Below are 11,258 nucleotides of genomic sequence, written 5' to 3'. Positions count from 1 at the left end.
ATTTGCCCCCCCCTCCCTCAATCCTTCCTCTATAATATCCAACATCTTGCACTTGTACGGTTGCAGGTAAAGCATTGATAACATTTTTCATTGTTGTATTTATAGGCACAATGTCCGGGAAAGACAATGATATCTGTTGAATATTGAAAAAGGCAACAGTGACTTTGAAAAATGATCGACTATATTAACATATGACCCCCCCCCCCCCCCCCCCCCCCCCCCCGCCACAAAAAATGATAATCTTTCCCCTAACCTTACACCTGCACTGCAAAAACTCAAATATCTTACCAAGAATATTTGTCTTATTTTTAGTCAAAATGTAATTTCTAGCCAAAACAAATCTCATTATACTTAAAATAAGACTCATCACATTAAAAAGTAGCTTGTTTTTAGACAGTTTTTACTTCTTTCAGGCATATTTTCACTTGAAATAAGTAGAAAAATCTGATAGTGGAGCAAGTTTTTCTTCCTTATTACAAGCACAAAAAAATTTGCTTTCACTGGCAGATTTTTCTACTTATTTCAAGTGAAAATTAGTTTGAAACAAGTGAAAATTATCTAAAAACAAGTTAATTTTTTAGGGGATGAGTCTTATTTTAAGCAGAAAAAGATTAGTTTGACTAGAAATTAGACATTTTGACAAGAAAAAGGACAAATATTCTTGGAAAGATTTTGAGTTTTTGCAGTGTGGAGTTTCAGAGATTTTCTTTTTTGTTTCTGTTTGTTTGTTTGTTTTTCTTCTGGTCACTTGGAGGCAGCAGAAATGCGGCGTAAACAACAATGACGTGGTGAACTCCTTTAGATGCCTTATTTATTTATTTATTTATTCATTTATTTATCTATTTACACCCCCAGCAGGTTCAGACTGAACGTTGAGTTCACTGTTCATTCGTCTTTCAGCAGTTTTTTTTTCATTTTTTTCATTCAGTCTCAACGCTCTGTGTTTAGTTCAGTCCAGCTGGTCGCTGTAACGTTTTGGTGCCGATGAAGAAGAAGAAGAAGAAGAAGAAGAAGAGCAGCGACGGTGACAGTGTAGCTACTGTTTTTAGGCCACGAAACCAAAACGAGGAGCGGAGCGATGACGACACGTTGAGCTGAGTGGATAGTGCATAGCTGTGGCTTCATCATCATCACTATGAGCAAAAGGGAAAAAAAAGAGTTCCCAGTTCCCTTCATGTGCGTGTGGCAAAAAAACAGAAAACAAAGTGGTGGTGGAATAATAAATGCAACATCAAAGAGACGGTGGTGGATGAACCGGCCACGATAACAACTCTGAAGCTGAAGCAGAACACACAGCACACAGCGGCAGGAAATGACACTTTGGGCCCTTTGGACATGTAAAAGGCCCCGAACTGAAAGAAACACAAAGCGACAACAAAGTCTGTGTTGAGTCCTGTGTTGTGTGGTTGTTTAGCGTCTTGGTGTCGTCGTTATTTGGCATTTTTTAATGTTGTTTCCTGTTCTTGTTTGTTTCTGTGGTTGTTTGGCTTCATATTTTGTCATTTCATATATATTTTTTGTACTTTTTTGATGTCTCTTTGTGATTGTCTGGTGTCCATGGGCTCCGAGCCCTTGATATGTGGAGTGTTTTGGAGTTGTTGGATTGTGTATTTGAAGGTTTGTTACCTTTAATTGTTGGTGCAAGCTAATTTTAGAACGGCGGAGCAGAGCCGTGAGCTGCTCAGAGCTACGCTACGGAGGCTCATTGGATTTTTTTGGTTTCTTGGACGGAGTTGTTTTCGAGGCAAATGCAGAGACTGCTGGCCGAAAAACTGCATGAATTTCCCTCTAAAACAACTCTGTGTGGTAACGTTGTGTTATTATCTCATAGCGTGGTGAATGTGCAGGTCACAACTTGTCCACCAGAGCGTTGTGGAGTTGTTGGATTGTGTATTTGATGAGTTTGATGAGGGGAAACCAAGAAATCCCATGAGCCTCCATAGCGTAGCTCTGAGCAGCTCACAGCTCTGCTCCGCCGTTCTAAAAACAGCTTGCACCGAGAATTAAAGGTAACAAACCTACTGCTATGACTATAGGGATTATGGCAATGGGCCAGTTTGCTAAAATGTTGAACTATCCCTTTAATTATGTGGAAAAGGACATATATGTTTAGATATTAGACTCAGGCCTGGGTGTCCCCACTAAAGACAGTCTGGGTTTTGAAGCGGATCAAGATGCTAGAAAGACTTTGGGCTTTGTGAATCTCACTTCTTTGACAGCAGAACATCCTGTTTTACAAGTGGCTGCATTTCTTTTAAATATTTTAGCACATCCACTTCAAACTTGGTCAGAAAATCCTTCAGACCTTGATGGTGTTTCACTGTAGAAAAAAGAGTTTTAGTGAAAAGGTACAGCTGTGGTTTTGGGTATTAAATTGGAAGTTGTTAGACCTTTTGTACACATTGTGCAAAGTCATCATGGTCTCTTTAACAGCAAGTTAATTGGGGTAGGGTGGAAACAATCAGTGCATAGCATCGTGATATTTTGCATGACAATATTGTGTCGATATACAGATGTCAAGTATCGATCGAAGACGTTTTTCTTATCGGAAAAAAACAGATGTAACAGAGTTTTCATTTGGAGACATCATATGCAGTTGAATAAAAGCTATAATAAACTGCAATATATCGCAGCATATTGCAATATTATCTTAATTATATCGTTTCGAGAGACAAGTGTCGTATCGCAGGTCCTTAACTGCTATTAGACAAGAGTGTGGGGGTCGACTCAACGCTGCTTTGGCTTTGATTGTAGTGTGTTTTGTGTGTGTTTGTGGCCTTTTTGTGTTTTTTCTGTATCTGTTTGGAGTCGTTGTGTCTCTGTGCAGCTCTTTTGTGTCTAACTTGTAGTTGTTGGGGCGTCTTTGTGGTTATTTGGTGTCTCTTTGGAGTCAGTTTGTGTCTCTTTCAGGTTTATTTTGGAGGTGAAACCTGGGGCCCTAAGCCTCAGTCTCACAGGCCCCTCCAGTTATTCCAAACATAACCCTTTCCCCCTCCCATACATAGCTGTAGCAATGTGAAACCTTTGGTGGTGACGAGTCACAGAAATAACACAGGCATCTACAGGTTACACCCAAAAGGCCGACGACGAACTAGAACGCAACAGTTGTCAGATGGAGAAAAAAAACAGCAGATCTGGATGTTAAACTTATTATTCCAAAAAGGTTTGAGAGTTTGAGAAGTGACGTCCTTCTGGGATGTTTTGGTGTTTTCCTCTCTGAGTGGCGGGAACACACAACAACAGGGATCATCATCAGGAACGTTCCAGCTCTCGACTCGGCTCTTCAGAGTTAACACCAACCGTTTTTTTCCAGAAGTCTTTTTTTTCTTTCTTTTTTTTATTATTTCCATCTCCATCCATCATCTGTCATGATCCGACCGATGCAGCAGAAATGTTTCGATTATACGGTGACGACACGTAATGAAGAAGTAGGAACAAGAAGAAGTCTTCCTTTCTTTTCTTTTACAGAGGGAAGACGAGGAAGCCGGAGAAGGTGGAGTACTGCCAGCCGCCCACCAGGTTCCCCTTCTCCAGCTTCAGGTAGACTTTGTCCTCCTTGTCCAGGTAGAGCAGCACTCCGTTGGTGGCCGCCTCGCGAGTCACGTCCTTGTCCCCGGCGAAGGCGGAAATGACCGGTTTCCCGTTCAGCATCAGGTTCACCTGGAGCGTCCAGAGCAGAAGACAAACAGTCAGAGGCGATAAGAAACGAGAAAACAGCAAAGTGCATCGTTGACAGTAGTGTTTCCATTAATTATTTAGAATTATTGTTGGCATAATTAAACATTGAGAAAAAAAAAACACAGACTTTGAGAATAAAGTCATACATTTATGAGAATAAAGTCGTACATTTCCTACGAAAAAAGTCATAACATTACGAGAATAAAGTCGTACATTTATGAGAATAAAGTTGTACATTTACAAGAATGAAGTCGTACATTTCCTACGAAAAAAAAGTCATAACATTACGAGAATAAAATCGTACATTTACGAGAATAAAGTCATACATTCCGACGAAAAAAGGTCATAACATTACGAGAATAAAGTCATAAATTTACGACTTTATTCTCGAAGTTTGTGATTTTTTTTTTTGTCAATATGGCCTTAATACTCTGTTGTAGTGAATACCTTATTTATGCACAAAAAACTTAATAAAGCAGTTCAGCAACACATGTAAATTGAATGCATTCAATAAAAGCATGAGACAGAGTGAAAATACTAAATAAGCCAATAAGAAAAGGTGCAGGAAACATTTTTACATTAGTTCATTTTTTTCTCTTTTAAGAAACTTGTTAAACTGTTTTTGAAAAAGTAAAATATGCAAAATCTGTGAAAATTGAAAGAATGTCACAAAGTTTGTGTTCACTTGCGGATTAGCTACTTGTTAAAAAATGATCAAAAAACAAATTTGGAAAAATCTTGTTTTCTATTTATTATCATAAAAAACTTAAAGGTGGAGTCTGTAGGTTTGTTTGTTTCAGTTTGTAAAAACAACATTCAAACTGGGCCGCTCCTCCTCTCGGGTGGTGGGCGCTACACTAGGCTTCACTCAGCTGTATTTGGGAAATGGATGGTAAATGGACTTGCACTCAACGGGCTTTACACTGTGTCACACCCTTTCACACAGATTGGGGGACAAGTGTGGGTTCAGTGTCTTCAGCGCTCAAGGACACTTCCACATGCAGACTAAGCAAAGGAACAGTTGGTGAACAACCAGCAGCTCCACCTGAGCCTCAGCTCCTCTACTTCCTGTGTATCCACCATTTCTCTCGGCTTGACGACGTCCAGTCTTTATCATGGGGGTAATTTTTCTCGGTCAAATTGGCCCAGATCTGTTCCTTCTTTCCACAGTCCTTTTTTCCTTCCTTCTTTCCTCCCTTCCCTTCATCCTTACTTCTTCTTCCTTCCTGTTTTGATCCAATTGACATGATCTGTTCCCTAGCCATCCATCTTTCTTTTTTTCCTTTTTCCCTTCCTTCTTTCCTTGAACATATCTATTCCATCCCTCCTCTTTCCTTCCTTTTTCCCTTCCCACAATCCTTTTTCCCTCTCTGCCTTCCTTCCTTCCTTCCCTTCGTCCTTACTTCTTCCTTCCTTTTTGACCCAATCTGTTCCTTCCCTCCTTCTATCTTTCCTTCCCTTTTCCCTTCCTTCTTTCCTCCCATATTTCCCTTTGTCCTTCCTTGACCCAGAGAACATGCTAACACATCCAACTTCACCTCTCTGCTCTGTCATTGGCTGAGGAAAACACACCGACTACTACACCAAAACATCAAAATACAGATGGAGGAGGGGGGCTCTGCAGACACAGTCACCACCACACATGAGGAGAAGCCCATAGGTGATGATGTAGAAGTCTATATAGATTTTTTTTATTTTTTAGGTTAAATCCCACAGACTCTACCTTCAAATTTGTCTTGGTTCAAAACTAAAAACATTTTACACAACAGACTGAGTTTCGGTGTAGATGAAGATAATACCTGTATGGTTTGACTCTGGTACACTTTAATGACGTGGAAGTTAAAACTGTAGATTCCTTTCCTCGGGGACAAAAACACTGATTCAAACGTGAAGTAGTTTCCTATGTTCACAAGAATCTGTGAGAGGAAGAAAAGAAAACACACACACACAAACACAAACACACATTATGACAAAAGTTTTTCTCAAGTCAGCACTTTTAACAACGATGTCGGTTTAAGGATTCTGTATGTAAATGAGCCGTTCAACACGGGATTCACTGTTGTGACTGCGAGCAGCTTTGTTCAGACTCACACTGAGTGGGACACACTTCACAAAATATTTAATTAAACTCTTTGTCTGAGTGGATTAAACACCCAACATTTAACTCTCCTCCCAGCTGCTTCACAGGGAAACAAAATGGTGTTTGATCAGAGAAATGAGATGAGAAGTTAAACCTGGTCGGTCGGGAGGAGGAGGAGGAGGAGGAGGAGGAGGAGGAGAAGCTGCACTCCTGAATCCTGATGCTTTTTAGAGTTGACTCACCTGATGACACATGTGGACTGAAAGCATGAAGATGTGATGCACTGTGGATGTGGCAGTGAGGAAATCTCATGAGTGTCTCTGGAGGTAAATTTGGACGCAGCAGCAGCAGCAGCAGATCTCCTGTTACCTGTGCAGCCTCGAACACTTGAGTCCCACCTGTTCGAGCCTCGGCCTCCCCTGCAGCTCAGCTCAGCTCAGCTCAGCTCACAAACCTTTGACAAATGTTGCTTTCATAGCAACAGCGTGCACATGATCCACACACACACCAATCAGATTACTTGCAGTGCGTTATGACACCAGAGGAGATCAAGTTATGTAATTCACACAGAATGAGAGAGGGAGAGAGAGAGATATTAAATGACATTATTAATGTCATTTAATATTGTTGTCGTTTTTTATTATCATTTGTTACTGTCATCATTTAAGAACAATATGTGTATGTTTTATATGTAACAACTTGCAACAGTCTAATGATGCCCAATCTTACCACACACACACACACACACACACACACACACACACACACACACACACACACACACACACACACACACACACACACACACACACACACACATATTATATACATTTTTCTTTTTAAGTTTCATGTCATTTAGACTATGACTATGAGAGAGAACTTGATCAGCTCACACACAGGCATAGGGTAAATAATATAATTGTTATTTATTTGTATTTTGTTGTATATATTTGGTTGCATGAGTATTGTGTCATTGATTCCTAATGCTTTGGCATAGACCTAGTTCTTTTAACTGTCATGCCAATAAAGCTAATTTGAATTTGAATTTGAATTTGAGAGAGAGAGCGAGAGAGAGAGAGAGAGAGAGAGAGAGAGAGAGAGAGAGAGAGAGAGAGAGAGAGAGAGAGAGAGAGAGAGAGAGAGAGGATGAGCGGAGTGACACCTTTACGCGCGGCCCACCACTGTGTGACTAATCACATGCTCCTTGTTTCTGCTGCTGCTGCTGCTGCTGCTGGATTTGTTACTGTGTATTATGATAGTGATGGGAAGTGCGCGTACATGTGTGCGTGCGTGCGTGCGTGCGCATGGTGGGGGGGTGTGTAGCTCTGAGAGACACAACTTGATGGTGCGTGTGCATGCAGAGCTCTGCAGGACGCCTTCCCCCCCCCAGACAGACACCGTCTCATCCAGACACTTGAACTGAACCTGCGTGTGTCCACCAGAGTGCAAAGTGCAGCTCAACTCTTATAAACTGTCACCACAGTCAGATGATCTGCATGTATGAACATTAAAGGGATAGTTCAACATTTTGGCAAATCGGCCCACTGCCATAATCCCTATAGTCTTAGCAGTAGGTTTGTTACCTTTAATTGTCGGTGCGAGTTATTATCTCATAGCATGGTGAATGTGCAGGTCACAACTTGTCCACCAGAGCGTTGTGGAGTTGTTGGATTGCGTATTTGATGAGTTTGATGAGGGAAACCAAGAAATCCCATGAGCCTCCATAGCGTAGCTCTGAGCAGCTCACGGCTCTGCTCCGCCGTTCTAAAAACAGCTTGCACCGACAATTAAAGGTAACGAACGTACTGCTATGACTATAGGGATTATGGCAATGGGCCAATTTGCCAATATGTTGAACTATCCCTTTATATCACACATTAAACACAGCAGCGCAGAAATTCACCAGCAGAGACAAAAGTCTGAGGTTTTTATAGACACAGGAGAAATAAGAAAGAAAAAGAAGAAACATTTCTAATAGAGTAATATAAAAGAGTGTTTTTTTTTTTACCTGGTCGAAGTAGATGATTCTCGTCTTGTTGCTCATCTCCGACGGCTCGTGGTTGTTGCTCCGGACTGCGGAGAAAGCCACCTTGGAGTTGGCGGCGCGCACCGAGATGCCGAGCGGAGAGGACGAAGCCTTCCAGTCCGTGGTCGGGTTGGAGTCGCACACCACGAGGCATTTCCCCTCCAGGACGATGGGCTCCGTGTCGTTCTGGGCTCTGGCCACCTCCAACAAGACCATCAGAGTCCAGGTCCAGCCGAGCACCTGCAGGACGAGGGAGTTCACCATGGCTCTCCTTCTCCTTCTCCTACTCCTACTCCTACTCCTACTCCTTCTTCTCCTTCTCCCGCTGACAGATGTGCCAGCGCCGAGTCGACCGCGTCTTCTCCTCCTGCACCAAACCAAACCACACAAGTTTCCGAGTCCCAGGCTCCACTGGTCTCTGCGTCTGTCTGACGCTGCTGGTTCCTCTCACTGGATCCACAGATGATGATGATCCATATCCGAGGGAGACGACACCACCACAATAATGATAATAATAATAAAAAATAATAATAATACGAATAGACGAATCCCTCCGAAGTACAAACCTTATTCTGAAGTCCGATTGTTTTCCACGCGTCTCATTTTTCAGATTTGGATGAGACGGAACTGAACCACTGAGACGACGTGTTCCTGTGTGTGTGTTTTATTATTATTATTTTTAGATGAGTCTGGTCCGATGTGGAAAAATAAGCGAATCAGTCGAAGAATCGTCCATAACCCAGCAGCTCACTCACTCCCACTCCGGAGAGCGCGTCTGACAGCAGCTCCGCTCCTCTCTCCGCAGTGATGTGCTGCATGTGTGCGCGCCCAGCCATGCAGCCATCCACTTTACGCACGCACGTGGTACCTAAAAGTTATAATTAACTGTCCTTTTGTAATATGCCAAAAAAAAAGAAGAATAAAATCTAAATCTATATAATAAATTAAAGAAGTAGTCTCTGAACAAAGTGTAGATTCAGTGGCTGCCACCGATCTGATGGTTCTCACTGTTCATCTCTGAGATCCGTGCAGGAGCTGAGCCATGAAATGAAATAAAAAAATGTCTCCAAACACATTTCTGTTGATCATTTCCTGTTTTGAACTGCCTCATACAAAACCAGAATTTGCCCTCAGGTGAGAAGAAGAATTAGACTCTTATTTATATATAAACCCATGGAGAGAAGAGCGGCCGTGTGTCCACTGACTGACTGTGGCTGCAGTGACTCATCATAATCTCAGAGCTCAGGTGGGCTGCAAACCCTCAGGTCTGATGTGCAGCTGCACGGTCAGATACAGATAGACTGGTTTCCAGAGGTGGTGGAGGGGAGTGGGAGTGGGAGTGGGGTTGGGGGGCTCATCCTCTCTCTGCAGTGCTCGCTGCCTTTACTGTTTTATACCTGGAGCAGGACTTGCAGGTGTCTCATTAGAACCGGATGTTGAAGGATTTTCACACCTTTAAACCTTCACATTGAATCCATTAAAACCCTCCGGTTGACCATCTTCCTCCATCCTTCATTCTTTCCTTCCTTTCTGCCTTCCTTCTTTCCACAATCCTCTTTCCCTTTCGTCCTTCCTTCCTTCCTCTTTTGATCAAATTGTAATCTGTTCCCTCCCTCCCTCCATCTTTCTTTCCTTCTTTTTCCTTTCCTTCTTTCCACAATCCCCTTTCCCTCCCTTCCTTCCTTCCCTTCGTCCTTACTTCTTCCTTCCTCTTTGACCCAATTGACCCAATCTGTTCCTTCCCTCCTATTATCTTTCCTTCCCTTTTCCCTTCCTTCGTTCCTTTCCATCTTTCCCTTTGTCCTTCCTTCCTTCCCTTCATCCTTACTTCTTCTTCCTTCCTCTTTTGATCAAATTGACCTGATCTGTTCCCTATCCCTATTCTTTCCTTCCCTTTTCCCCTTCCTTCTTTCCCTTCTTCCTTCCTTGAATGAATCTGTTCCCTCCCTCCCTGCATCTTTCTTCCCTTCCTTCTTTCCACAATCCTTTTTCCCTTCCTTCCTTCCTTCCTTCCTTCCCTTCGTCCTTACTTCTTCCTTCCTTTTTGACCCAATCTGTTCCCTCCCTCCTTCTATGTTTCCTTCCTTTTTCCCTTCCTTATTTCCTCCCATCTTTCCCTTTGTCCTTTCTTTCTTCCTTCCTTTCTTCCTCCAACAGGAGGGTTTAATCTCACTTTTAAAAAATCTCCCCCCCTCCCTCAGATGTGTCAGTTAGTTTCACGGACTCATCTTCTCATTTAGCTGCTCACTGGTTTCTCTCCCTCTCGTCCTCTGATGCTGCTGGTTGATGCTGAAGATCATCACGTCGCCCAGAGTGTCCTACACGACTATTGACCAGAGATTAGAGCTGTGATCACACCACCTCTGTCCTTGTGTCACTACAGGCTCCAATAAAACAGCACATTGATTTTTATGTCCTTTCTCTGACTTCGACTCTCAACATTGTCTGAACTCCATCAGCTTCAGAAACCAGACACATTCTCCTTCTTTATTTACACGTTGCTTTTCAAAATCTGCGAATAAACTGTTTAAGATATATAAGGAAATAACAGAGTCGTGACATAAGTAGCCTACCGTATATCATTAGCTATAATACCTCATTAGAATACAGTACATGTCTGTCTCTATATATCTGACTCAGTTTCTCACCCCCTGGAGAGATAGATAGATAGATAGATAGATAGATAGATAGATAGATAGATAGATAGATAGATAGATAGATAGATAGATAGATAGATAGATAGATAGATAGATAGATAGATAGATAGATAGATAGATAGATAGATAGATAGATAGATAGTTAAGTTAAGTTTACAAGAAGGAAAAACAGTTGAACTCTCTCTGGAGCTCTTAACAACAGGTTGGTGTCAGCCAATCAGAAGAGAGGAGGAGGCTCTGAGCCTCTTTTCTGATTGGCTGACTGTTTTCTAAGTGATCAAATAAAAAGTAGAGCAGATTTCAGAATAAAATACTCAGAGAAACCAAATCCTGCAAAGTGTTGTTGGATAGTGGGTCGAGGTGGTGAGGGGGCGGGGCTTTGTTGTGACATCACAAAGTGACAGGAAGACCTGACGGCTGGTTTTAAGGCTCAGTTTCTGAATACAGGCTGTGTGCATTTCTCTGTGGACTGAGGCTTTGATACTTTCACAGTTTTAATATAGAACATAGAGCTGCTTTATAATCACACTACACATGGACATCTACCTTTATACTGTATGGAGCTTTAACACAAACATCTACCTTTATACTGTATGGAGCTTTAATACCAACATCTACCTTTATACTGTATGGAGCTTTAATACAAACATCTACCTTTATACTGTATGGAGCTTTAACACAAACATCTACCTTTATACCGTATGGAGCTTTAACACAAACATCTACCTTTATACCGTATGGAGCTTTAACACAAACATCTACCTTTATACCGTATGGAGCTTTAATACAAACATCTACCTTTATACCGTATGGAGCT

At 42.0% G+C, this 11,258-nt stretch overlaps 1 protein-coding gene across 1 annotated transcript; it reads right to left on the bottom strand.

Annotated features, from left to right (window-relative positions):
* Positions 1-3,462: 3,462 nt before the first annotated feature.
* Positions 3,463-8,048, bottom strand: cbln4 (cerebellin 4 precursor; the record flags this gene model as incomplete). Its single annotated transcript, XM_083974867.1, has 3 exons — positions 3,463-3,660; positions 5,478-5,594; positions 7,767-8,048. The coding sequence occupies 3 exons, from the start codon at positions 8,046-8,048 to the stop codon at positions 3,463-3,465; spliced, it is 597 nt and encodes a 198-aa protein (XP_083830993.1).
* Between the last annotated feature and the right edge of the window lie 3,210 nt (positions 8,049-11,258).

The sequence above is a fragment of the Trachurus trachurus genome (assembly GCF_905171665.1).
Source record: "Trachurus trachurus genome assembly, chromosome: 7".
Taxonomy (NCBI): Eukaryota; Metazoa; Chordata; class Actinopteri; order Carangiformes; family Carangidae; genus Trachurus; species Trachurus trachurus.
Note: the sequence above shows the minus strand (reverse complement) of the source record. Positions and strands in the feature narration are given on the sequence as shown.